Source organism: Ursus maritimus, unplaced genomic scaffold, assembly GCF_017311325.1.
Source record: "Ursus maritimus isolate PB19 unplaced genomic scaffold, ASM1731132v1 scaffold_16, whole genome shotgun sequence".
Taxonomy (NCBI): domain Eukaryota; kingdom Metazoa; phylum Chordata; class Mammalia; order Carnivora; family Ursidae; genus Ursus; species Ursus maritimus.
The window spans coordinates 15803229-15831208 of NW_024424008.1; the positions used below are offsets into that span (position 1 = coordinate 15803229).

At 47.0% G+C, this 27980-nt stretch overlaps 2 protein-coding genes across 2 annotated transcripts in view; one reads left to right on the plus strand and one right to left on the minus strand.

The window, feature by feature from the left end:
* Positions 1–8952: 8952 nt before the first annotated feature.
* On the minus strand, positions 8953–18092 carry FZD4 (frizzled class receptor 4). The gene is made up of 2 exons (XM_040630947.1): positions 17488–18092; positions 8953–15364 (listed from the first exon to the last, which is right to left on the minus strand). The coding sequence occupies exons 1-2, from the start codon at positions 17770–17772 to the stop codon at positions 14036–14038; spliced, it is 1614 nt and encodes a 537-aa protein (XP_040486881.1). The 5' UTR covers positions 17773–18092; the 3' UTR covers positions 8953–14035.
* Positions 17999–27980, plus strand: part of LOC121102946 — a 59336-nt gene continuing 49354 nt past the window's right edge. Inside the window, exons 1-3 of the mRNA XM_040631323.1 lie at positions 17999–18181; positions 18290–18407; positions 20755–20914. Coding sequence (XP_040487257.1) covers positions 17999–18181; positions 18290–18407; positions 20755–20914 — 461 coding nt within the window. The remainder of the gene's footprint in view (positions 18182–18289; positions 18408–20754; positions 20915–27980) is intronic.

A 27980-nucleotide genomic window follows, 5' to 3' on the forward strand; every position in this document is an offset into this window, starting at 1 on the left:
TCCGATTTATTTACCCCAAATAAATAAATACATAAATAAATAAATAAATACTTACACAAAAGGGTCAAACGTTTACCAGATAATTGGATAATTGCAACTCAGCAAGGAATAAAAACTGTGTCTAATGGCTCCGAGGGCTGGGTCCACACAGAGCCCCCAGGCAATCCCTTCAAAGCAAACAAAAGGGGCTTCAGTTCCAGCTTTGCCAAGGACAAGCTCTGTGAGCTAGGGCAGCTCACTTCACTTCTCTGTGCCTCACTTCCTCAACTATAAAATGACCTAACACATTAGTTTATTCTTTCAACAAATACTTACTAACCATCTATCTGGGACAGGCCTTGTGCAAGGAATTGGAAGTATTTTTTAAAGGATAGATAGACCCCTGGTTGCAAGGGTCCTCAAAGTTTAACTGGGGAAATATGCATAATAAAGGAAAAGAATAATAATATTTTTAAGCATTCTACTGGTACTCTGCGCAAAGTGCAATGGAAGGACAAAGGTGGTAACAACTTGACCCAGCTTTAAAAGTCTGTGTGTGTGGCTTTCTTATTTGTGTGTTTTGTTTTGATCTGCCTTTCACACAATGTATTTTATTCTTCCTTGATTTAGTTATTTTCAAATAATCGTTGTTATTATAAACCATTACCAATTACTACATTACATACTGTTTAATTGCCCCAACTGTAAAAGTTAGATATTATCATCACCATTTTGGATATTTTAGATATAAGAACACCGAAGCTCAGAGAGGTTATGTAACCTACTCAAACCCACACAGCTGGGAAGCTATAGAACTCAGATTTGAACCCCCAACTATCAACTTCAAGGCTTGTGTTCTTTCCACTACATGGTACTGCTTGAGGTATATGTGGCAACTCAGGACCGGCAGCATAAATTGTAGAAACAAATGCAAAGTAAAAATATGGGGTCTTCTGTTCAGAAATTATTAAGAATTTCAGGACAGTCCAGTAGAGCATTGAATAAAGCAGAGGGCCTTTCTAAGCATGGGGCCCTGAACACGTATCCTGGTCATACACCTATGAAGTCTGCCCCACCAGCTACAATTTACTTTGCAGATGGCATCTCCCATCAAGGAGCAAAAGCATCATAGTAACTGGCAGGCCCAGACCTCAGTGACAGAATTTTCCAGTAGTCATGCTTCATGTGCGTGCTTCCTGATGTCATCCAAAGGGCTCAGCATGGATCTCTTGGGCAGAACTTGCAGGCTCTGTGCAGTAGCTTTCCCAGAGAAGGAACATTTTTTGTGTGGGGAAAGATAGATCATCTTGGGGCAACAAGGGTTCTTACCACACCCTCACCTTACATTTAGAACCTGAGGAGGGGCTCATTAATGCAGCCCAAATGGACCCAGCCAAAGCCTCTTAGCTGCTCTTACTAAACTGTAGTGCAGACCTGTAGGCATGCTCTAACGAAGGCAGTAGGGAAAAAGCAACAAGGACTCTGCATACGCTGGCTTATAAGCCTCTCTCCTGACGCACTCAAGAAGGTGATCGCTCCTGTGGACCCAGCAGAGATTATGATTGTCCTTCTGGCCAGCAATTCTGAATCAATGGTATTTAATCTTCTGAAATCATAGTCCCATCTATGAAAATATGGACCATCTCCATAAGAAAAAGGAAGCATGTGTACATAAAGTATTTTGCATGCAATTATTGACTCCCTGCATTGACCCAGATTTTTTAAAACCGCGTTTTAGATCCTAGCTTCCCCAATTATAGAACTTACACTATTAGACCCAGGCAGAAATTTAGAGATGATTTTTATGAAACCTTCTCATTCCTCAGAGGGGGTGAAGGCCGAGGTCACTTGGGATAATAAAAGGCTCTGTATGTTTCCAAAGACTCACTCCCCTGGTCGTCGACTCTCCCTTGACGTAGTTGCCCCACTCCTAATGTGCGCCTACCAAAACATTGTCACCGCGTGGGACATTCTAACAGCACAAATGGCTGATGTCAGGATGCTAATGAACATTTGGGGAGCACCTGACAAGCCAAGGTGTTGGGGATGAGAACAGTTCGTGTCCTCGAGGAGCTCACAGACATCTAGGGGAGAGACACATACCAACAACAGAGTGTAACAGAACGTGTGTCATTACAGACGTCTGAGCTCGGCTGAGAGCTGACATACAGAAGGACACCACCAGCTCTGCCTGCTTGGATCATACCAGGCTCCCAGGAGAGAAAACTCCGACAATAGGGTCTTGAAGAATGGGCTCCTGGCCATGCAAGGAAAGAGTTCTAGCTGAGAGGCCGAGCATATGGGAAGGCAGAGAAGGATCAGGCAGCCTGCGGTGCAAGTGGGTGGGATCGGCTAGAATATAGGCTATGCCTGAGGGAGACGTGGAAGGTGCTGGAAGGGTCCGGCTTCTGGGGGCCTTGGACTTACAGGAGAGCGACAGCTGGAGTGATAGACGAAGGAGTCTCTTCTTGGGGACACTACAAGGAGGACAGATATCCATCTGTTCTGCATGGGCTTCTCCCGGGCGCGGGTGGGGTAGGGATGAGGGGCAGGCAGCCTCTCTCAGATCTCAATCCCTCTCTCCATAAAAATCAACTGCTGCCGAACACTAGAGAACATAAGAAGAGCCCTGGAAAGCATTCATAAATGACGGGCAGCCAGCCTAAAATATCTCTAAGATGCCAATGAGATCTATTCACCAGAAAAGTACTGTTCTTCTCCACTAAAAGATGGCTGAATGGGAGGAGGCCTTCTCACAGAGAAAGTACTTACATTTTTAAAATTAAAAAAATTTAAAAATCTGATCCCCGCTTGATATATGATGTGTTTCCTCTGCAAGGTTTCACATTTTTTATTCACGCTTAAAATTGAACCAGTTTAGCCCTAGGCGGTGGGCTGCCTCAGAAGAAAGGTTAATCAAGAGAAGAGAACATCTCCAGAAACGCATAACGGTTGCTGTTTCCTTGTCACTACTTCTCAGGATTCCGGGGCAGGATGGGCTAAGAAGTCCTTGGAAGGGGTGTGTTTTCTCCCAAGCAAATGCAGAAACAAGAAAATCCTAATTACTGGGACACTCCATGGAGTCCGTACTCTGCCCTGAAGATATTCTTCCCCTGCTCACCGCTAGGTGTCATGAGAACCCCGTTTTAAAAGAAACAAAGCTTCAAAATTGCAGACCTAAAGAAAACAATTCCCCCTAGTGTTCAGATTTTTCGGCAAAAAAATATTTTTAACAAGAACACAAACTGCAAATGTTCGGAACTTATCTCTTGAGTAGCTACATAATGGTCATATTTCCTCAGATGACCTGCAAATAAGATGGTTCCTACAGGATCGCCACAGATTTTTGTTGAAATACCCATGGTAAACGTACATCGTGCAGGAAATTCCATTGCATTTACACTATTTATTTAATAAAAATAATCTCTGCGATTATTTGCATTTATTTCTGAAGGAGGATGTTTTTCCTTCCTCAGAATAAGTTCAGGAAATGGGTGAAGTGTTCAGGAAGTTAGCTAAATGCTGATGTAAATCCAAAAGGAAGGTCTGTTGTTTAAAAAAAAAAAAAAAGCTAGGAAGTGGTTCTCTCTTTTACTTATGGAAAATGTTATACAGAATTTCTCATTGAAAAGGAAGAGGACCAGGAAAAATGTGTGTGCCCGTGATATCTTTTTCCGAGGATCTGGTTAGGCAGTGCAGACTTTTACTGATAACAGTAGCCGGCAAAGAAAACTGTGTCAAGAAATAACATCTAGATGGAAGGGCATGACGGGGGATTAAGTTGGTCCTAAATTCAGCCCTTACTATGGCATTTGTATTGGCTATTCTAGGAAGTGTGTCTTGATAGGAAACTCTGAGTCCAGAAGAGGCGGTGGGGCCCCTTGGTCCGACAGAAACAACCAAACACTACCCTCTGCTCACAAGCTCCCTGTCTCTTCCAGCCCCGGGCAAATAGTGTCATGCCGACCTGTGCCCCTCCAGGGAGGGAGTCTCATTCAAGGAAAAGCCCAGCTCCGCAGGCCGCCAAATTGCAGAGGCCCTTTTGTGCGGGTGGTCACTGCTCCAGGCTCACGATGCAGGGAGTGTGCTGGATCAGGTGCGCAGAGCAAACAGAAAGCTTCTGGCCTTGAAATACCCCCAGCCCAGAAAGCAAAGATTCCGCTCCTTGAACAGGGCCCTGGTGGACAGTGCCAGTTGTGGTTTCTCTGAACATCGCCTGGCCTTTGCATCTCTTTGCGACCACCTTCCCTCAGGCCTTCATGGTTTCTCTTCCAAACTGGTCCGCCAGCCTCTGCCTGGTCTCCAGCCCCCAGTCCCTGCAGCAGCCAGGGCAAGCTGTGCCCTCACACTGTGCCCGGCCCGGGGGACGGCACAACCTCCCAGGCCTGTCATGACTTGGCCTCAGGCCACCTTCCCTCCCACTCCGAGAATCTCAGGTTCCAGTTCTGCTGAGCAAGGGCTGCACCCTGCACCCCCAACAGGCCACGCTCCTCAGCACGTTGACTCGCACGTTCATTCCTCTCACTCTGGGTAAATGAGGAAATGCAGACTGACCACATGCTTTTTTAAGCTTCTACAGAATAGTCTCTTTGGATTTATAGAATTAGGAGAGAGAAGCAAGGGAACGGGGCTCGAAGGACACAAGGCAGAGATCCGTTCAGGCAAATATCCCAAATTACCACGGCTGCAGGAGAAGATGTTCAGGTGCAGGAGGTTAGCCGTTCTGAAGAGTCCGTGCCTTCAGTGGCCCATCATGAGCACGTTTTGGTTTTGTTTTTTAAAGATTTTATTTATCTGAGAGAACACAAACAAGGGAGCTGCAGGCAGGGGAGAAGCAGACTCCCCACTGAGCAAGGAGCCTGATGTAGGGCTCAACGCAGGACTCGATCCCAGAACCCTGGAATCATGACTGAGCCGAAGGCAGACCCCTAACCAACTGAGCCACCCAGGTGCCCCTCATTTTGTTTTATTTTTTATATACTGAAATCAGGGGGTGGTTGTGATGAGCAGACCAAATCTTAAGAGTGGTGGTCTCTGGGATCCACGCCTTCCTTCTCCCTCTTCCCCCTGCCTCCCTACACATTTACCTATTGAAGCAGAAGTGTCGTTTTCGAGATGAGATGAAAACAGTTTCAAGAACGTTTTCCCATTGTACTCGGTACTCAGAAGCTGTTCTTTCCGAGTAAAATCAGAAAGCTCCTGGGACTTCGGTTAGGGAGAAATTACATAGTAAATATGCTAGGAAGACCAACACTGATCCTTTAGGGGGTAGGGATAGAGGGGGATGTGCGGTGCAGCCAATGAACTTCTGGAGGGAGTCGTTGTATCTTATTTATCTTGGTGTCCCCTACAATGCCCTCCCAGGACAGTGGCTGGCGCATGATGGGCCCTCATTCAGCTATTCAACAAATATTTACTAAGCAGTAGAGGATTTGTTTTCCCAGGTTTGGAGTTTAAAGCTTGTTAATAACAGCTGAATTCTTTCTCTGTTTTGTCATCTGCACTTTTGGACTCTGAGTTGGACCTTGTCTTTTGCGGCTTTTTACAAGCACTCCATCTCTCCTGCCCCAGCCTGGGCCAGTATTCTACAAAGAGTAGGCTCCCAGCAAATGTTGTTGGGGGGCGGGGAGGAAAAAAGAGGGGAAGAAAGACAACTAACAATAAGCATCACAGGGAGTAGGTGATCATTCTCAAGCCTGTCTTTGAGACTAGAGAATTTTCTTTGAGAATTTTGCCAGAGCATCTTTCCAGAAAGTCCTACCTATCTGATGGCTCTTATTGTTAGCTTTTATTTCTTTCCTGTGCTGGTTACGTTTGTCACCAAACCCCTCCAGTTCCCCTACCTGACAAAGTAAAGCCTACCTCCCTCCTACCTTCCTTCCATAGACATTCCTGAGACTCGTGCCCTGTGTCAGGCACAGTGAGTGCCAGGCTGCGAGGGCACACAGACAGGCACCTTTTGGTACCAGAGTCATCCTCAGGGGTATCAGTCCAGTGGAGGAGATGGACACATGAAGAGACCATTACAAACAGTGCCGTGAAGCCTCCCAGAGTTGGAAGCACAAGAGGCTTAGACTCAGCTATGGTAAGAAGGAAAGGCCAGAACTGTAAGGAGGAGAGTCAAGGAAGTCTTCCCAGAAGAGATGACCTAAGACTAGAGTCTTGAAGGAAGAACAGGCGCAGCTTTCCCTGTTGAAGAAAGATGGAAGGGGCATCCTAGGCAAAGGGAAACACCTATGAAAAAGCAAGGGAGTGCGAGGCAAAGCGTAGACAAATTGTTCTATGTGATTTATCAATTCCATCTCATGGCTTTATACTTGACCCATTTGCCTCATATCATGTGAAGTGATGCAACCCTCAGGCATTTTAGGAAACTTCGGTAGCCAATCGCTTCATCTTTTTTAGCCAATCGCTTTATCTCTTAAAAAGAAAGGCACTGATAAGGTGGGCTCGCCAAGAGATTAAGCACGCCATTTGGTGAAAACAGGATCCGACACTTAGAGGAAACCAAATGGGAGGCTAATGCACATCAGGCCACTGACATGAAATGTAGTAAATTTTAATTTTTATTCTCTCTCCTGGGAGTGAGACGTTGGAATCTTTTGTGTGAGGGCAGGTGAATGCATGGGTTCTCTTAGCCTGCGAATAAGCTGAGAAAGAGGACAGGGTGATTTTAGGAATTTCAGGTGGGGCCAAGGCCCGTTTTGAAAGCCTTTTGGAATACACCTTTGCATGTCCAACATTTTCACAACATTTAGCGAGATGCTCTGAATGCTCCAACCCTGCTACACTGAGAAGGAAAACGGAGGAGGAAGATGGCCTTCTCCAAGCGTGGTTTGTTTCTGTTCGCAGAACCTCTGAAGACAGGAAGCCAAGGCTGACCTCTTTAGTCAAGAGTGAGCTCAACTTTAAAATTATGATTGCATGTGAAATCTAAAATGGGAAAGAAAAAATCAGTTCTCAGGACAGAAATGCTAAAAGCCCTTGGGCCACATTCCAGTCAAGGTCCTGGCCCTGCACACAGAGCTCCCATTGGGGGTGGGAGACCAGCCAAGACCAGTTCAAGTCAGTTGAGTGTCAGGGATCATGGGGTTGATTCTAGAGGTGTCCAGTGTGCAGATAAAGAAACTTACCGGAGCGATTTATGCTACATAATCCTTAAATAACAGAAGCTCATGGCCAGGTCTCATTATTGAGAGAGTTGCCTGCCAAGACGCTTACCCATTCCCACCAAACTGTTTGCAGTGGTTGAAGGAATTGGAGGAATAGAGTATGTTTTAGTTTCCTAGGGCTGCCGTAACCAATGGTCACGAGCTTCAGACCCAGAAATGAATTCTTGCGCAGTTATGGAGGCTAGAGGTCTGCAGTCAGGGTGTCGGCAGGGTTGGCTGCCATTGGAGGCCCTCAGAAAGAATCTTTCTTCTTCCCTCCTAGCTTCCAGGGGGCTGACCATCCTTGGGGTTTCCGGCCTGGCCAGCAGCTGCATCACCCTTGTCTCTGCCTCTGCCTTCACAAGGCGATCTCTCCTCAGTGTCTGTGTCCAAACTGCCCTCTTACTATAAGGATGCCAGTCATTGAATGAGCGCCCATCCGAATGCAGTGTGAGCTCATTTTAACCCGATTATGTCTGCAAAGACCTGATTTCCAAGTAAGTTCACATTCACCGGTACAAGGGGGTAGGACTTCAACATGTCTCTGGGGTGAACGCACCCACTCACCACTGTGTGTAAAACAACAAAAATCCATGGGCTGGGCGTGAGGAGACCAGGCCGGCCATACTGCAACTTCCCTGGGTGAGTCCCCTGCCCCAACTTTCAGTTCTTCCTTAAGCAAGACAATGCCTGCCCTGCTTGCTTTAGAGAGGCCATGAGAATAAGATGAAATCATGTAAATATAAAACTATCTTCTATATGGCAAGTGTTCCTACAAGTGCAATTATGAATTCATTCCAGATTGTGCTGACTTCTCCTTAACTTCATAACTACTTAATGAGTAGGTAATGAAGTGAGAAACACAGCCTGTCTTACAGGGAAGAGAATTTAAATTACATACCTCCCTTCATTTATGGTTTCAGATAAAAGTACAATAGCAATCTGCAGTGAAGAAGAATAGTATTACGGATCCCTCTTCCCTGGGCTTTGTCCTTACACCAAACTAGGGCCGTATTCAGGAGAAAGCAGGGTGTGGAAAGTAATTTAAAGGCAAACCAAGAGGGCTGATGTTCTCTTCTGGGCCCTCAGCAGACATCTCCAATGGCCATGGTTCCCCTTTCGTCTGTATCTGTGCGGTCCTTATTATTTGCTCCTATGACAGTGTCCTGATAATGGATTTGAATTTGCTTTGCCTGATGACTTCTGGATATGGAGACGCAGACCACCCAATTTATAAAATTAACTAAAGGAGTCATTATCCTGGTTGACTGATACAACATACTCCCATATCTATTATACAAAATGACCATTGGGTAGCCAAGAAAAAAATGTTTTTAATGAAAATGTTAAAAAAAAAAAAAAGTTCCCTTACCCCTTTTAAAAAGTCCTGAAGGCTCTAGTGGTGATAGGAACTTTTTCAAGCCACCAGATTAAGTCAAAGGGGCTTGGAAAGTATATTAAAAATGGCCACAAATAGTGGAAATGCCAAAAAGAGGTGTCATGGATGACAGCTTGGGAACTATGGGTACCTCCAAAGCATCATGTGACCATGTGAGTGATACTGATGACCACAGTAGTGATAAATTCTGTTGACCTTGGACCTCGGGGGTTGCTGACCCAAGAGAAATCCCAGAGGGGAAAAATAGCACCAGCAGAAAAGAAACAAAGAGGCTCTCAGAAAGAGGCTCTCAATCTGCCCTGCAGACCAAATTCTCTGTTTCTCACTGCTGGGAATGTGTGCTTCCTGGGAGCACACCTCCAGGAATATGCCATATCTCAGACCAGTTAATAAACAAAACTTTATTTTCCTTTAATACAAAAATTAAATAGCAAAGTTTATTTATTTTTTTTGTACAGTGATAAATTAGAAATTTACAGTACAGACATCAATGCAGACACACGTTTGTACACCCTTAAAAGCAGGGTCCTTTTCCTTGATGTTCAGTAATTCGTTAGGGGACGGGTAGCAGGGCTTTGCCTGGTACCTCTATGTTGAATATCTGAAGGCCCCCCGGGTTGGCCTCAAGGTGGCTGGAGCTGCAGGGCGGCATGGGGATCCAGGGACAGGCCACAGGGCACCAGCCTGCCTTCTGCACAGCCTTGCTAGTCCCAGTTCGTCTTGTCATGAATCATGCTTGATATTGATTCCACCTTTCCTGCAAAGAGCTCAAGGGGCCTTTCATTCTCAGACCTTCAAAAGTCTCACAACATCCCTGTGAGGTAGGAAAAAATTCAGAACCACCTAGATGCCCCACCGGGAGAGAGAGAGAGAGCAGCCTCCCCCTCCCAAAGTGCACAACCAAGCTGGGGCCCAAGCCCATGAGCGGGACGTGGAGAGGAGCACATTCTGGGGGGAAGATGGACCAGTCTTCAGGGAGCAGCGCTGCTCCCTCCCCTCTTCTCAGAAGCCCCTCTGAGATGACAGTGGTCATATACTGAATATTGCAGGAGCTCAGGGAGCCACCAAAGACTGGAGGACATGGCTCACTGAGGACCCCAAACGGACCCTCTCCGAATTGCCTGGGCAAATATGGGGAATTCGCTGGTGCAAAGAGGGGAAATAAGGTAAATCAGAAACAGGAACAGGCTGCTACAGGGCCAATGGGCTGCCCGAGGGGAAGAGGCCTGCTGGGGAGGGTCAGGGCTCACTTCCCTCTTGGTGAGAGCCAGTGTGGCATGACCGCACATGCGCGTGGCAAGCCGCAGCGGCACAGCGCTCTGAGCAGACCACAGGAGAACAAAATCCATTATTTAAGGCTCGGGTAACTGATCCTCGGAAGGAGCAAAATGCTCTTCTAGGAGATTCCAAGATCTATGACCTAGGCCCAGAGGGAAAATGATAACCTGGGTCCTTTGCCAGACATTATACAAACCCAGAGGAGGACTCTGAACCCAAGTAAATAAAAGAACACCAGGAACCGTTAGAGTCCAGGGACTCGACATAATTGGCTAGAAAGGCAACTCCCTCCAATCTCTCCCATCACAGAATGAAATTCAGGACGTAGCTTGATCCTGGGGGCTCCTTCCAGAGTCTGCGCCCCGTGGCTCTCCCCGCTGACTGCTGCTGGGGCCACTTCCCCAGAAGCCAGAGACTGCACCAGCCTGGGGACATCCCTGTAAACTGCGTCTGTGCGCCACAGCGGAGGCTGTCAAGCTCCTCCGTGTCCTCGGGTCCCAGCTTGGTTGCTAACACAGTAAGCCTTGAATTCAGTGACCAGGAGGCTGGGGAGGGGGGGACCAGAGAAGATAGAGCTCAGGGTGCTGGTAAAGAGTACAATTCAGAACCTCAACACAGAGGTGTCCCCGATTCTGGGCTTGAGGGTGCAGGTGAGGGAGTGACGGGGAGGGGAAAGTCAGAGAGCATCTCAGGGAAGTAAACAGTGTCACCCCCTTCTCTGGTTTCAGGACTGCCAGCTCAGAAGCCGTCTCAGAGATCAGGAAACGGGAGGAAAAAGGATATGAATCAACCAAGTAGCTCAACCAGATGGTTCTGGCCAGTTCCACCCGACCCCGTGTTCCTCTTGCCTGAAAGGTGGCCTTTAGGAAGAGAAAGAGGGGTTTGACAGAGCAGAGGGGAGGAGAGAGGTACCCTTGGGCCCCGTTGAATAAAATCTCCGGAGGCCAAGGCACTTTGTGGGAAGCTACAATCATCCCTACTTATCCTAGAATTAAAAAACAAAACAAAAACAAAAAGCCCTAACCTTTTCCCTAGCAAGATGTCCTCAAATTCCCCTGTGCACATCACATGGAATACCCCAAGCCCCGCATGGTGGCCCCCACAGCCACATGAAGTGTGGGAGCTCACATCCTTCCTGCCAGTGTTCACAGTCTTCCTCGGGGATCTCCACAAAGGTGGTCATGAAAAAGGGCTGAGGCATTTTGTCAAAACCCCTGTAACTGACTAGCAGGGAATCGTGGGGAGGGATGAGAGAAACAGTACAGGTAGAAAGACCCAGGAAGCATTTATGGGACGGGAGACAGTGAAACAGATGACCATTCAGAGGCCCGTCCTCCTTCCCCAAAACCGACAGCAAAATTCAGCAGACCCAGGAGCAATCTCAGTCCAGGTCAGTGAGAAGGACAGAGCTTGTACTCCTCGACGTCCCCCAAGGTACCCAACACAGGGCTTTATACAGAGTGGGCACTCAATAAATGTGCTAATAATTGACTTTTTTTTTTTTTTCTAAACAAATACCAGCTTAAGAGGTGTTGGAGTCGCATCAAGGTAACTGGTAACTGACCTCAGACACAAAGCTCTTTTCCTGAAACAGTAAACACTCTCCATTGTCTGGACCCTGAAAGGAAAGGCCCCCAGCCCTGTGACATTGCTCGGGCTACTAATCCAATCTGCACCTACGGCCACTTCTGATCAAATATACTCTCCCCTGAGAAGACGAGCGATTTGTAGAAGGGACATGTTAAAACCCAGAAAGTTGTCGGGGCACTAGCTCCAGAACTCGGGTGTAGAGGTTCACCCACGTACTCTATTATTTCGTTATTCACAAATATTGATCACCTACTCTGTGCCTGGCCCCTGCTAGGTGCCGCTTGGGTCACAAAAATCACTGAAACATTAGAAACACAATTGCCTGACAAAGTCCTATGGTCTCACAGTGAGACCAGTGCCCCACTGCACGGTCCTTCTTTCCTTTCCTGGGCCGGAGTCTCAGCGCAACTCCCTAGACGCTGGAGTGGAGCGTGAGTAAGGGCAGGCTCTGCCCCTGGGTCCGTGCTCCAGGGCCCCGGCCAACTCTGGGAACTGTCTGCAAGCAGCACAGGGAGTTCACATTTTGTATTTTGTAGGCGATGTGGTCTCAGATGGAGTTCAACTGGTCCTTCTGGGGATCATTTCTCATGCTCCTAGAACCCTGACCCAGAGTCCAGCCAAGGTACTCGGGCTCAGCACACACACAACAGGGGCCACCCGTGCCCAGTTAGCATTTGTCCTCAAAGCCCCAGGACTTTCCCTCCCAAAAGACACAACAGACCTTATATGCATCTTCACCTCAGACGGCTCAAGAGCCCCCAAAAACAAAGAAGAAAGGAAAATGTCAAACCACGGACATAAAGCTCAAAAACACAGAAAGGACACGTGTATTTCCAGAATCTGACCACCTATTCGGGAATTTGAGTCCCTGGAAATGTTTTTCCACAAAGAAATGTGATAAAAGAGTTTCCTACCTGTTTTTAAAAGGGGGGAGGGGTGGGGTATGAATAAATAAATGAGTCATTGCAAAGTAGCTGCTGAAGCAAAGACAGGCATGAGCTACAAGGAGAGCAACCTGTGACACTGTCAACAACTCGTCCCAGAGATCTGGCGGTCAGAAGGCCGAAAGCAGGTTAAAAGAGAGTCCAGCTACAATTTTAAAAGAATTGCAACTTTTTGAGAGGCTGCTAGGGGGGTACCCCATTGTGAGGAACATAAAGCATAAATTTTAAAAGCTCTGGATACCCCTGCAAAAGGCAATTAAGACCTGTGTTGTTAAGAGTTTGCAGTTCATTTCATATGGTCTACACTTTATTCCCTACTAACCAATCAAGCTCCTGGCTGGCATTCTGGAGATTCATTAAGCACCATATAAATACTCCAGGCCACACTGCCTCCAATGAAATCTTATAAGGAGCCTTTGCCAATTACTAGGAAACAATTATGCACCAAGTAGTTGGATTAGCTGTCCTTAGTTCTCTCTACAAAACAGAAAAGTCTTCATTGTGGTAGTAGGCTAGACTGATAACATTCTTACGCTAGAGGAAAGAAAGGCACTATCATTCTGAGAATGCAAGCTGACCATAGTTTTAAAGTCAGTTGAGTATACTATTATGTCATGGTCCAAGAATGTGCTTTTAATTGTAATTGACACACACAAATTACACAGCTAATCTGTGTGAATGCAAAGTTGCCAAGAAACTTAACATTTTAGCTCTTCCAGACTGGCGCCTGCATAGATGCAATCACACAAAGTAAAATATATTAAGTCCCCATTGCTCAATGCAATAGGTCTCCGGGGTTGGTAAGGTAAGTCGACTTGATAAATCTCATTTTCCTCTGAATTAAATGATTGTCAGAAAGTGAATCACCCTTACTTTCCCCCTCATTAGGCATGCTGCAGTGCAAAAAAAAAAAAAAAAATCCTATAAAAATACCTATTTTGAGTCATTAATGTAAAATGAAGAAAACAGCAGCAGCCTAGAAGAGGGATATTGAAATTTAAGAGGAAGAGAGAAGAAAAATCCACTGGATACCTTATGTGTGTTTGTACAGTACTTTCGTTTTTTCAAACAATTCTGTTTTATGACAAAGGCACTGAAAGATTCTGACACCACCTCTTGGGAGAGCAATCCACAAAGTTCTAAACAGCAGACAGCGCACCACAGAAAATGTTTATGTTAGATCAGCCCAACTATAAAACTCTTGTAACACTTGTCTGAACCCAGTATCTCCAGTGTTTATAGATTGCTTTGCTATCTGAAAGACCCGGTTAGTATTTAAGATTTTAAGGGTTAAAAAAGTTAATCTTTCTCCCTGCGAGTCACCTACTCACAGCTCAGATCTTACTCTGCAGGGAAAAGCAGCATCGCCCTGGACCCTCCTGGAATTTAGGCAGGACCTCCACGCTCCAAGTTGCGACCTGCTAAAGTGATCAATGTTTTGATTCTTCACAGCTTTGAAAGCCTCTAACTGGCTTTTCCATTTTGGATCATTCCAAAGTCTGCAGCAAAATAATTCCTTTTATGATGCTGGGGAGGGGGGGACAGGTGGCGGTGGCTTACAGGGGTCACTTAAGTGTTGCCAGTTTGCTCAAACTGAGATTCACTGCAGGAAACTTTTAGTCGCACTTGAGCCAAAATGCTAGCATTCCCCTCCCCCCCCTTCAAAATTTGGAAAGCGTGGAGCCCAGGTAGCATTATACCACAGTTTCATTGCCTTTCCCAGGCTTCGCCCAACCGTTCCCTCGCTTTTCTCTCTTTACCTTCCCAGAATTCACCAATCTGTTAGAACACTTTTGCCAGGTGTGCAGAGTTTTGGCAGACCAAATCCACATGCCTGAAGTGATGCCCACCAGCAAAGACATAAAAATTTTCAACATTTCCACTGCCATATTGGAGTCGTCTGCAGAATACCGGAAGAGTGCCCAGTTGGAGATTTCATAGAAATAACAGGCAATCACACAGGTGGCAGGCACTGTGTACAGGACTGAGAAGACCCCAATCTTGACCATCAGCCTTTCCAACTTGTCTGTCTTTGTCCCATCCTTTTGCAGATTGGACCGAATTTTGAACAAGGCCACTAAACCGGCGGCGATGAACAGAGTTCCGATCACCAAGTAAGTGAAGAGGGGAGCCACCACAAAGCCCGTGAGGGCATCGAGGTTTTGGTTCCCGACATAGCAGAGGCCGGTCAGCTCATCCGCATCCACCAGTCTCATAATCAAGATGACAATGGTTTTCACTGCAGGGATGGCCCAGGCGGCGATGTGGAAATAAGAGCTGTGCATCTCAATGGCCTCATGACCCCATTTAAGTCCTGCTGCCAAAAACCAAGTGAGTGTCAGAATAACCCACCAGATGGAACTTGCCATTCCAAAAAAGTACATCAGCAAGAAAATGATTGCACATCCTGTGTTCTTAAGTCCTTCTTGGATGAGAACAGGTTCTGCTGCCTCTTCAAAATCGCAGGATATCCTTTCCCGGCCTACGGTCAGCCTGACAATATAAGCAATGCTATAAATATTATAGCACATACTGAGAAATATGATGGGGCGCTCAGGGTAGGAAAACCTGGAGGAATCGATCAGGAAGGTGAGCACCGTGAAGGCAGTGGAGATGAAGCACAGGCTGGCCCACACGGCCATCCAGATGTCCGTGAACTCCTTGGCTGAGCGGCTGTATAAGCCAGCATCATAGCCACACTTGAGAACACAGTTCAGGCTCCTCTTCACCCAGATGTACTGATCCGAGTTGGTGCCTACGGAATGGCACTCTTCCCCAGGCTGGATGGGGGTTTTGTGAGGTAGCGGCACCTCCTCATCACCTGGCCCTTCCATGCACATGTGGTTGTGGTCATTCTGGGGCGGGAATTTGCTGCAGTTCAGGCTCTCTGGCCAGGCAAACCCAAATTCCTTCAGGACGGGTTCACAGCGCCTCTTGACTGAAAGACACATGCCGCCGCATGGGCCGATGGGGATGTTGATCTTCTCTGTGCACATTGGCACATAAACCGAACAAAGGAAGAACTGGAAAAGTAATGAAATGAACAAAGAAAACAATGACTTGGAAGTCTGACCAAATGCTTGCACGAAGTGGAGTTGAATGCTTCCAGGCAAAGTACATATCGACTTTTAAACCAGCTATAGGGACTCTGACTGTTTACTCCGACCTCAGACTAGGGTGCCTAAAAATCCATCGCTTGCAGTCTTTGCTCCTTTGGGTTCCAGCAATCCTTTCCAGGAGAACATAAATAAATAAATAAATATATAAAAAGGACCTGAAGAATTACATAATCCCTTTTTGCATAATGCTTAAGAAAATAAACCTTAAAACTTGACTTTGCATCTCCCTCTTTCAAAGAGCTGAACAGCATAATCGAATGACTGAGTCATTCTGGTGATGGGGTGATTTATTTTTGTCCTCATTTCTTTATCACAATAAAAATAAATGTAAAAAAACAAACAAACCAAACATGTAGATCCAGCTTTTATCCTATTAATATTCTCTTTCTCTACTTTATCCCCTGAAATTATTTTTTTAATCAGTCCCATACTGAAACAGAAAATGTCCTAATTGAGACACTAGTAGACCCAAGGATGGGATGCAGGTTGAGGTCTCTGGTCACCAGGGCTTTGTTTGGCCAGGTCTCCTCAATGAATAATAATGAAGCACAATAGAAAATATAAATGTGAAGTCCCTGCAACTGCAGTACCAGCAGGGGAGAGTCCAGTTGCTGTCCTCAATTCCTCCAGCATTGATAAACAGTCGGCTTGGCTCCTTACAGATGTTGTCTATGAAGTCTAGAGTTACAAGTAACTATTTTCCAGCATGTAAAGGGATCCAGTCCTGTCCTTCAAAACAGCTTGGCTGCTTCCCCAGGATACATGTAATTAAAAATATATATCCCTGCAGAAGCTGTTTCTCCAACAAAATTGCCACTGATGTCAGGATATGTGCTGTTTCCAAACTGAGAGCTAGAGGATCATTTCTTAAGCTTTTATAACCTAGTTCTAAAGTTCGGAAAACCCCGAAGGGACATTTCAGCAGCTACAGGTCTAATCCCAACCATCTTTCTGAAACCACAGTCCAACTTTTAAAATGACCTATGTAAAAACACGCACCTATAAGGAAGCTGCCTGCCTGTTTCTTACCTCTCAGAAGTTATAACCAGAACCACAGATTTCTGAAGCTTTCAGCCTGGACAACTACCCTCTATTTTTTCCCTAAGTTCTCTCTTGCCTAAATTTCTAAAACTCACTCATAGCCTCACCAACCAAAACACAACCAGTGCTAACTCTTTTTTAAAAATCTCTTTCAGTTCCTTTTTTAAAAAAAATGAATTAGTTGTTGGTTTTGTAAGATTATAATCACCCTGTATATGCAAATTATTTCTTCACCTATTGTAGGTTGAACATTGCCTCTATCATTACAGAAGCTTTAAAATTTTAATGACTGAAAAAAATCTTCCAATATACAAATTGCCTTCCTGGGGCTTGATCACACATTATCACCTTTTCCCCAAGCTGTGATTTCTCCCCGCCAAATCCTAAATCTGCCCTCAACCCCGAGGATCAGAACAATCTCAAGCCACCCAACCATTCCTTCCTGCATGACCTCTAAAGTCATGCGGGACGACGCGAGGAGGGGCCACCCCGCAGAAAACGCGGCAGTGGGGTTTCATTTAATAACCCATCCCAAAATATGGGGGAGAAAGGAGGTCGGAGAGGGAGAAGTTCCCGGCTCCTTATCTCTCCTTCCAAGTCTAGTTGCAGCTGGCTGCCCTGCTGGGGACTCGCCCACCGAGCAGCGAGCAGCGGCGGCCAGAATCCTTGGCAAAGATAACCCTCAGCTCCACTGGGGTTAGGGGCTTGGCCAGACACGGGTGAGCAGGGGAGAAAAACGGAAGGGCGGGGTGTAAGAGTGGGTTCTTTCGCAGGCCAGATGACTTACACAACGTTTTGGCTTCCAGTCCCTGAGAAGGGACAGAAAAGTGGGGGTGGGGTTGGAAATCACTTCTCCAGGACAGTTTTACCCTTCAGCCTTGGAAGGGGGCAAGTAGCTTAGCTCGGTAAGGGCTCCACGGAGTTAGTTTGGGGCGTCCCTGCCCAAGGGGTCCCCTCCCGCCAGGGGTGGGGGTGGGGGCGCCCACCTGCAGCTGGCTGGAGCAGCCGTACTGGATGAGCGGCGTGAAAGTTGTCAGCTGCAGCTCGGCGTCTGTCTGCAGCTCGTGCCCCACCAGGTTGGGCATCTTGGTCACGTTGTAGCCCAGGTTCTGGCACATGGAGATGCGGATGGGGTCGCAGCGCCGCTCCTCCTCGTCCCCGAAGCCCCGCGCTGGCTCCAGGAGCAGCAGCAACAGCAGCAGCAGCCTTAGACTGAGATCGACGCCCCCGGGCGCCCCTAGGAGGCTCGGCACTGCGCCCCGCCAGGCCATGGCCAGAGCCGGGGGCGCCGTCTGCGGCGGCGGGGGGTGGTCCAGCAGACACCCCCAGTTTGCACGGGGGCGCCGGCTACCCGCGCTGCTCTCGACTCCCAGGAAGGGAGTGTGATAAAGCGCCAAGGGCGAAGAAGGGGCAGCGGCCGAGTCTCTGGCAGCCGCGCGCGAATGTGTGAGATATTAGACGCCCGTGGCCGGGGCCGAAGGACAGACTGCGAGGGTCATGGCTGCAGGCGGTGAGACCCCAACCCGGCGCCGGCAGCGTCCGCTCCGCGTCTCGGCGTATCCCGCCAGCACCCAGCGCCGCGCCGCTCTCACCGCCCGAGCCCTCCGCGGCGCTGGAGGTTCGCTGGGCGGTGGCGGGGCGGGACAGACAGCGCGTCTCTCCAATGGCCGGGCGCCGTGGGCAGCGAGGGGAGGGGCCCCTCTGCCGCTGGAAGGGTCAGGCCCCCGCCCGCCCGCCCGCCAGCCCCCCTCCCCCGTCTCTCCCTCCCTCCCTCCCTCCCTCCCGGAGCGCCCCGCCCGGCTGCCCGGCTCTCACTTTCCTCCCACCCGGTTCGCGGCGCTCGGGGGCCAGGCGGGGATGGAGCCGAGTTGCTCCCGCCGGTCCAGCCTGCCCCCTCCTCTCCCAGGTGAGAAATGCTCCCAGATCAGTCGGCTCCCTTTCCTTCCCCTCTTCCGGCTGTCACCTCGGCCCGTGGCTACCTACCTATCAGGCAGAGAAACGTACACAAAGAACACGGGATTTAGATTTACAATGATTGTGGCTTTAAATCCTGGCTGTGTGACCTTGAGCAAATTGCTCAACCTCTCGGCGTCAGTTTCCTCATCCGTAAAGAGACTTGGGAGGATTAGAGGTAATGCGTAAAACGCTTAGCCCCTTGCCTGGTACAACGCAAGCTCACAGCTATTTTCACTGCTAACTTGCTTGGGTTGGAGCCGGGCCCCGTCTCCCCGCCCCCAGACTCGGCCAGACCTGCACCCGGGAGCTGCCTGTCTCCAGCCGCGAGTGGGGGAGGCGCCCGGAGCAGCCGACCAGCCGACGGTCTCGCGCTCCGATTTCCTCACCGTATGAAATGAAATTCCACAGGGGGATTCGAAAGGAAATGAGACCGGGACGCTCCGTGCTTCTCGGCCCGCCGCCCTTCCTGTCTCGGGGACACGGTTTCTAAATAAGGTTGGGAGGGTGAGAGGGCGGGAGGGGAGAGGCTTGACCTGTGCACTGGAGGCGAAGAAGGCGCACAGCCACCGGGGGTACCCTCCCCCAGTCTCCCGGGCATCCCTCCCCTGCAACCTGCATCTCTAACTTACTCTGCTGCTTCGAAGGGCCCTGGAGTCTGGGGATCAAAACCGCTGTTTTGATCCAATTTCCCCTCCCTTCATTCCCAGCCCTCCCCCACCCCACTGCCTACCCCTTGGATGGAGGTTTGTGCTACTTCACCCTTTCCCTTTTCAGCGGGACCAGTGAAACCCTCAGCAGGTGGATTTCTAAGCCATTTACTTATTGCTTGACTGTGGTAAATCTACTGTGCCTCTCTGAGTTTCAGATGGGCTATCTGTAAAATAAGGATTTTCATGTTTACCCCACACAGTTGTTCTAATAGTTAAATGAGAGAATGCTGGTAAACCATTTAGCACAGTGTCTGGCACATACAAAGTAAGTGCCAAATAACTTGGTTTTCGTCGTTCTGAGGTGACCTCCTGCTTTCCAGCCAGGTCCCAAAGACAGCTCCTGCAGCCCAGGTCTGAAAATCCGGGTAAAGAGCTTTCTACTCTCTTCCTGAGATCTTTTTGGCCAACACTTGCCAAGGTTTTCCTGGGGCTTGGTGACAGGGACCAGGTTTGTATGCATGTCTGTATCCTCTGTTTCAGCCAAGTCTGGCAGATGGCAGAGGCTGGATACAAGTTGAAAGGATATCTGTTCCTCTCCTGTGGTACTCCTATTTTGCCTTGTAGTTTTAGTTTTCATATACTGGCAACTAGACTTGGCTGAGGGCAAGAGTGGAATCAACTTTTTTTGGTTTTTGGCTCTGTACCTAGAACTGTGTTGGGTACATAAAAGCTGCTTTGTCTCCAGCCATTATCACAACCTCCCAGGGAAGGAGATTCTATTAGCCTCTTAAAGAGATGAAGAAACTGAGGCTAGAACCAAAGTAATATTTAGAAAATGGAAGACCAACCAAACCAGGGCCCAAGGAGGCCCTTCAAGGATGGGAGGCAGGGTTATTTCCCCAGAAATGTTCGAGCTGCAAGTCTACATACTCAGCAGTAGGGCTGACTCTTCCGTTTGACTGTGCTGAGTAATGCAGGAGACCATAGGCCCACAGAGATGAATAAATGATGAGATGAATGAATCCAATGGATAGATGAGCCCCACCCTCTAGGAACTCACAGGAAGAGACAAAGAAGGAACAGACAACTGTAACTCGATGTGGTAAGTACACACAGAGAGAATTGTGGGTAAACTGAGGGTGGAGGTAGCTGAGGTTCCAGGGCTGCTCAGAGGCAGATGGCCTGCAGGATTCTGAGCTACTCAACAAAACAGCGTTAACGTGCAATGGGCGCTTCTCCTGAGGCATTTTCAGGAAGGGGAGGAGGCTGGCTGCATGCTGCGGTGTGTGTGCATGGTTTATTGAACGATGGACTCTGCGAGGTCAAGGAGCAGCACAGGGCCTGGTACGCAGAGGGAGCACCGTCAGTGTTGGGGGAAGTGATACTATTATCAGACCAACACCAAGAACTTGTATAGAACCCTTACTACGTGCTGGATACTGTGTTACATGCTTTCCGTGCATTATCTCATTGATTTCACCCAGCAGCTTGAGAAAACTGGTGTTTTGAGAGGTTAAGCAATTTGTTCAAGATCACACAGTAAGTGACGGGGGACTCAGGAGCATGCTTGTGTGGCCTGAAAGCTTATGGGCATAGTACTGCTCTCACAGAGGAAACCGCTTGACGCTTTGCCTTATCCCCAGTTAGAGATGACCCTTTTGCGATCTGGACTTCTTCCTAGCCCTGGCATCCTTGCCCCAGCTTGCTCGAAGCACTGTCTCCTTGAGAACTCTGAAAGAAGCCCCTTCCCCGGCAGAAGATTTTCCTGTCAACAGCTTTTCTTTCCCCAGCATGGAACTCATCGCAGGTATTTTCCAAAAAAGAAAGCCAGGGGAATCACATTTCAGTCTGAATGTGGAAAGAAAACAAAGACCACGACTTAGAGCTAAGTCTGAATGGCCTGGAGCCCCTCAGCCTCCCCTCTCACAGAGCGGTTTACACAGTCGCCAGTCTGCTGCCGGTGACAGGCCTGGCATGTTTGTCTTTGTTGCAGAAAACACTTCCCTGAGGGAGTTCCAGGCAGAGGGCTGTCCGCCCTGTGATAGGCAGAGCATTTAGAAGAGGAGCAGAAGATGGGGACAGAGAAATGGAACCTTCCATTAACCTAAAGGGCAGGCCGTGGGCCCCTAGTGTCTCTGGCCTTAGGGCCTGGGCAGCTTCCTCTGTCCACTGTCTGAGTAGGAAGGAGGCAGCCCGTTTGGAGCTGCAACAAATGTGACTTCAGCAGGCCGCCCGGCAGTTGGAGGGCTCTCTATTTGCATCTAATGAGAGGCTGGGTTCTAATTAACTCCTGTGATGTGTTAATTTTTCAACCTGACATTTTCTGCTCTAATAGATTCTTGTAATGGTTTCTAAATTAAAGGCTGCATTTGAAGACTAGGGTTTAGGTTAAAATCCACCACCTAGGGGGGTGGGGGGCCATAAACATCCTTTCCCTCCTAAGGAAAACCTCTCATTTGCAGTTCTTTGCTAACCCAATTAAGTGCTGAAGTAGTCACCCCAGAGCCTGCTTTTTATTTGCTGCGAAACAATCAACTAATCCATATTCAGTAGCTTCCAAGAGAAGTCTTATTCCAACCACTCATGAAGAAACCAGCTTCTTTGAATATGGACAGAACATTTAGAACTCACAAAGAGCGGTCTTGATAGAAAATGCAAGAAAATGGTTCATTATTATCCTGTTTGGTTTTTGAGGGGAAAATTCACTGGGACCAAAACCTCATAAGGACTGGGAATTTATCGTGGAACAAGAGAAACATGGGGAGAAGCCAGTTCACATCCCACAGGTTATAGATGGTCTGGATGCTACATCTCCCTCTGCACCCGTACTAGTTATGAAACAAAACATTTGTACTGAGTAAAGCAGGAGGGACCCCTAATCTTGCTCAAAGTTGAGGAATCACAGGCCCCAAGAGGTTCAGTAACGACTCTTAAATGGCAGAGCCAAACCCCTGCCTTCTTATCACTTGCACCACTAGCCAGGGAAGAATCATGTCACCAGAGAGCTCTTGAATGTCAAGGAATCAAAGCCCTGTTGTTCCTCCTACCAAGCATGAGATAGTACAGAGGACATTCTTATTTGTTGGTGGTGACGGTTTAATATACAGATGCGCAACTGCGAACCCATGCAGGAGGCGAAAAGTACTGCTAACACACTTCACACCTCTACAACTTCGTTTCATTTCAGTATTTGTCAGTCAAGCCAGTAGCCAATGTTTCGTGATAGGTTCTTGTGGACACGTCACTGAGCAGTGTCCTTGGAGGCGTGGAGGCATTAGAATGTGGTCACTGCCTCCATCGAGCTTACAGTCACATTAGAGGAGACTAAGACACGAGACCCAGAGTGAAACTTATTTATAATTAAGTGCTTTTTCTTGAACACCCTCCCTCATTATAAGTTTGGGTTTTTGTTTTGATTTGGCTTGGTTTTGATCCCTTTCATAGTCCTTCGAGGTCAGAGGCTGTGTCTTCTTCACCGCTGTGTTTCTGAACAGCAAGGGAGGACCTACCTAGCCCGTCTGCAGCACTCGATAGATGCTTGTTGAATAAATAAATTAATGATTCAGGCTAGAAGTGCTCTAATTCTTCAGAAAAAGAGAGACTTCATTATGTTCTGGGTGTAGGAGGCCATCAAAATGCAACCCAACTGGTTCCAGAATGATGGTCAAGTCTGCTCTACAGGCCATGCCTACAAGACAGCTTTCTGCTTTCTTCAGAACTCAGAAGTTTTGCCAATCACTAACCTTCTTTTTTCTCTGCAGATTCTTAAATATATTTTAAGGTAGAAAAATGTCTTGGCTTGAATTGTTGTTTGGTTCAGAAGCCTGCAAATTTCATCAATCAGCCCAAGATATTTTCTTATCACTGTTCATTGGCTAGTTGACCACTGATCTCAATATTGTCAACTGAAGGCATTAGGAATCCTATAGGCCATATATGCAGGAGTATCTAGCCAAAGAGTTATAAGTCAGGAGATCACCTATAAGTACTAAGTTTGTAGAAAAATTGAAATGTGAGTCTAGCTATGAAGGGTGTGTGATTTTCCAAGAGACCCAGGGAAGGGAAAGCACCTGTAATAATATTCCCACAGGCAGCATTCTCATCAGTTGATAAAGGTGAGAAATGAACAGTAATAAAAATAATGCTAAATAATGAAAAAGTGTGAACTAGCCACCTGCTGTGGATAAACATGAACTAGACTGGACAAGGTGTCAGGTGGTGGTTTTAAAACATAGCCTCAAGTTCTTTGACATTCCTCCCATTGAAGGGCAGAGTTTATATTTCCTCCCCTTGAATTTGGGAGGGCTTGTGACGTCTTCAACCAATAGAATAGTGTGAGTGACACCAGGTGACTTCCAAAGCTATGTCATAAAAGACCATGCGGATTCTTCCTTATTTGCTGGAAAATTTGCTTTGGAGCTCTGAGCAGCCCTGTAAGTAATCCAGCTACCTTGAGACTACCATGCAGGTTTTCCAGTTGATAGTGCCCTCCTTCAGCCACCCCGGGATGAGCACTGGAAGTATGAATGAAGAAACCATCTTGGAAGTAGATTCTCTGGTCCTAGGGGTTCCTACCTCCAGCTGTTTGAGTCCTCTAAACCCAGACATGGGGTATAAAAGAACCACCCTTGCTGTGCCTTTTCCAAATTCCTTACACACAAAATTCACGTTATTTTTTATGCCTGTCTTACACCATCTGGACTGCTATAAGGCAATACCTCACATTTATTTCTCACAGTTCTGGATACTAAGAGATCCAAGACCAAGGCACCAGCAGATTCAATGTTAATAAGAGCCCCTTTCCTGGTTCCTAGATGGCTGTCTCTTTGCTGTGTCCTTCCAAGGCAGAAGGGATGAGGGGATTCCCTGGGGTCTCTTTTATAAGGGCTCTGCTCTTGTGACCTATCACCTCCCAAAGCCCTTACCTTCAAAAGAGAGGGTGACTCAGCTAGAAAAAGAATGAATATCACCCAAAGGTGCATAAAGGGACCGTATATCCTCTACTGGGGAGAAGGATAGAATGTTTTCAGTTGCATGAAGGACCATCGGGTCATGTTAAGTGGAAGCATGATTTTGCTATTGTCTTTACTTAACAGTTAAGTATGGTTTTAAGAGGTGTGTATGAATGCCAAGTTGACAAGGAGTGGACTCTGGTAGCTCTGTACTGTCAGTTTAGCTGCAGTGGAACTCATTTGCCAGAATTCCCTTCCCTGCATGGTTCCAGATTGGGATTGGCCATAAAAGAAATTGGCACAAGACTGGAGAGGTGGAAGCAAAGCAGTGTTTTCTCCTCTGAAAGTCACAGTTGGGTGCCAGTTCATGACATTGAGTCGGCTGGCTCACTCAGTGCAGGGGCAGCACTTGGACCTGCATGAGCTCCTCCTTCAGCTGCTCTGAGTCTTGGGCTCGGTGCCTGAGTAGCTCCATGGTTAAGGACTCTAGCTTCTGCAGGTCACCTGCATCAAGCTTAGGGATGGTTAGACAGACTTGGCATCTAGTTTGTCCCAATGTGTTCCAATTTGCCCTTGACTTCTGAAACTTTGTGCCTCACTTTCCTTCTTGATTGCAGGGCTGGCTGATCTATCGCGACTTTGGGCCCAACACCAGGCACAGAGGCAATGCCTTACATAAAGTACTTCACTGGTTTCCACGGTTTTATCAGGTCTACTCTTTGCTATAAATTCCTTATTCTACCTCACTCATAGTGACTCTGCTTCTCTGAGCAAACCCTGATGATATAGCCCATCAAAAAGATTCGGAGGATGTTAGCTCTGGAAGCTGCCTTAGAGTTCATTTCACCCACTCCTCATTTTATAAGTGGGGAAACTGAGGCCCCAAATGTGATTTGCCCAGATGGCACATAAATAATGAGTGCTTGAACCAGTTTGCTGATCTGCTCTGTGACTTAAGTATTTGGCAGATTTCTCTTTGACTTATGGAACTGTGACTGGCCTGCTATACCAGGCCATATTATCTACAGTAAGCACTTAATCGAGCCCCTTCCGTCAGGCACTTTGTGAGGTGTTTTGCATAGGTTACCTCATTTAATCCACATGCCCTTCAGAAGATATCCTAATTTCGAATTACTTCTCTCTACTCTCTATCTCCACCACCACAAACTGTCCCATCCCCATCAGCTCTCACGTGGACAGCTATCTCCTGATAGGCCTCTCTCCACCACTGCTCACTGACAATCTCTTCTCTACATGGCAAACAGGATGTTTTCAAACCAGGTTCCACAGATCATGCTCCTCTCTGAAACTGCTGGAAACTCGTCAGTGGTCTCCTATGGCTGTTGGAAGAAAATTTATCAGGCCTACAAAGTTCTGTAAGATCTGGCCATCTTCCCTCACCTTTGGTCACACCCCTGCCTTGCTCACCACACTCCAGCTACATTGACCTTCTCTCTATTCCAAATACGCCCAGCCATTCTTGCTGTAGGGTCTGTAGTCTCTCTTCTGCATAGAATGCCATCATCATATTCTCCCCTATTTCCCCAGGGCTGCTCCTTCTTGACAAATGTCATTTCCTCTGAGACGTCTTCTCCAACACTCCTGTTTCATCCTTCCCTCCAGTCACTCCTTAGCCCTGTTTTAATTCCTTCACAGCACTTACTGATGTCCATCACTGTCTTGGTTATTCACTTGCTTATTTATTAATTTTCTCTCTCTCCTAACTAGAAAGAATCTCCACAAGCGCAGGGTCTTAACAGTCTGATTCACTAAGATACCCGTGGTGCCCAGCAGGTACTCAGTAAATATTTGTTAAGTGAACAAACCTATACAGTACCTACTGTTATTCTCTCCATTCTACAGGTGAGGAAACAGAGTCCCTGAGAATGCTGAATTCCAATGTGTGGAGACAACGAAGCTGTCTAAAGCAGGATGCCTAATGGTAGAGAGCTAGGGCTGTGGAGTCAGGCAGAACTGTGTTGTAATTCAGCAAAATGTATCATGGGATACTAGAACTACAAGGAACCTTTGATAATCAGCTAGTTCTATGCCTAATCATTATAGTAAAGTTATCGGTCAACAACCATTTCTCGAGTTCTTAAAGTGTGCATTGCTAAGGTAACAGAAATTGCTCCCCCAAAGAGGGCAGGTATTAAAGATCACTCATTTATCACATCCTGGGAATTTCCATTTTATGATTTTCCTTCAGTAGCCCTCAACTTTTTAAATTTTTTTTCATTTTTTAAATTGTAAAGTCAATTAATTAACATATAATGTATTGTTAGTTTCAGGGGTAGAGGTCAGTGATTCATCAGTCTTATATAATACCCAGTGCTTATTACATCACGTGCCCTCCTTAATGTCCATCATCCAGTTTCCCCATCCCTTCACCCCTTCCCCTCCAGCAACTCTCAGTTTGTTTCCTATGATTAAGAGCCTCTTATGGTTTGTCTCCCTCTTTGATTTCGTCTTGTTTTATTTTTTCCTCTCTTCCCCTATGATCCTCTGCCTGTTTCTTAAATTCCACATATCAGTGAGATCATATGATAGTTGTCTTTCTCTGACTGACTTATTTCGCTTAGCATAATACACTCTAGTTCCATCCACATCGTTGCAAATGGCAAGATTGATTTTTTGATGGCTGAGTAGTATTCCATTGTGTGGTGTGTGTGCGTGTGTGTGTGTGTGTGTGCCACATCTTCTTCATCCATTTGTCTGTTGATGAATACCTGAGTAGCCTTCAATTTTTCAATTTCAAGAATTTGACTGCATTTTAGGCCTTCCTACCTTTTTTTTTTTCATTATCTCTTTTGCTTTCAAGAATCTATACCTGGGGTTTCATTTCTGTTCTAAAACAAGAACATGGAACACATTTTAAGAAAGCAATTTTGAGACACATGCAAAGAAACAGTAGCATCTGATAGCATCTGTTAGACTACCATAGACCTGGAAGGAATCTTCCAGGTCATCTTCTGCAGAACCCCACTGAACAGATAAAGAAGCTGAGACTTCTCCAAGACAGAGTTAGCACTAGATATCCTATACCCTGCCTTCAGGACTCTTCCCACCACATCACACTGTCTTCCTTCCACCTCCTTAGCAAACCAGGATTATTTAGGTAAATAGCAACAGACCTATTAACCAGACCTGAGGGTTCAGCCTGCATATATAGAGAGCTGGGTGATAGATTGCTCAGTATAACTGGGCCCCTAGAAACCACTCTTAGGGGGGTGCCTGCGTGGCTCAGTCAGTTAAGCGTCTGATTCTTGATTTTGGCTCAGATCATGATCTCAGGGTTGTGAGATGGAGCCCTGCAATGGGCTCTATGCTGGGCATGGAGCATGCTTAAGGTTCTCTCTCTCCCTTTCCCTCTGCCCCTCCCCAACTTCTCAACTCTCGTATGCGAGAGCATACGTGCACTCTCTCTTTCTTAAAAAAAAGAAAGAAAAAAGAAACCATTCGTACAAACCAAGGAATCTACCTCATCACCAGATTTGCAGATAATTGTGGATACAGAGGGGAAAGGAAATGTTAATTGACTGTCCACTTTGATACTGTTAGCTAGACACAGAGTAAGGCTAGAACCCAGGCTTCTGACTTCACAGATCAGTATTTACTGCATCATGCTGAAGCCTTGGCAGGTGGAACACAGAAACACAGTGAGCCCCCGGAAAAAGTGTCAAATGACTGACGGTATCTTCCAGCAAGGAAATCAAGAAATTCTGTTTCCTTCTTGGAATTAAAACCTACCATGGTAACTCTCTACATGAAAAACAAAAGCATAACAAAATTTCTTTATCATCCTAGGGCTTTTGTGAGAATTAATGAGATACATATATGAAGGTCCTTACCATTGGGCTTGGAAAATTCTGTTAGCTTTCCTTCACCTGTTTGTTGTGGCATTGAGTTAAAACTTGCCAG

Excerpts from the sequence above, each read along its gene's own strand:
- FZD4 (XM_040630947.1), bottom strand. The coding sequence starts at position 17,772 with ATGGCCTGGCGGGGCGCAGTGCCGAGCCTCCTAGGGGCGCCCGGGGGC. Across the intron at positions 15,365-17,487 it reads GCTGCTCCAGCCAGCTGCAG|TTCTTCCTTTGTTCGGTTTA; the intron begins GTGGGCGCCCCC and ends TTACTTTTCCAG.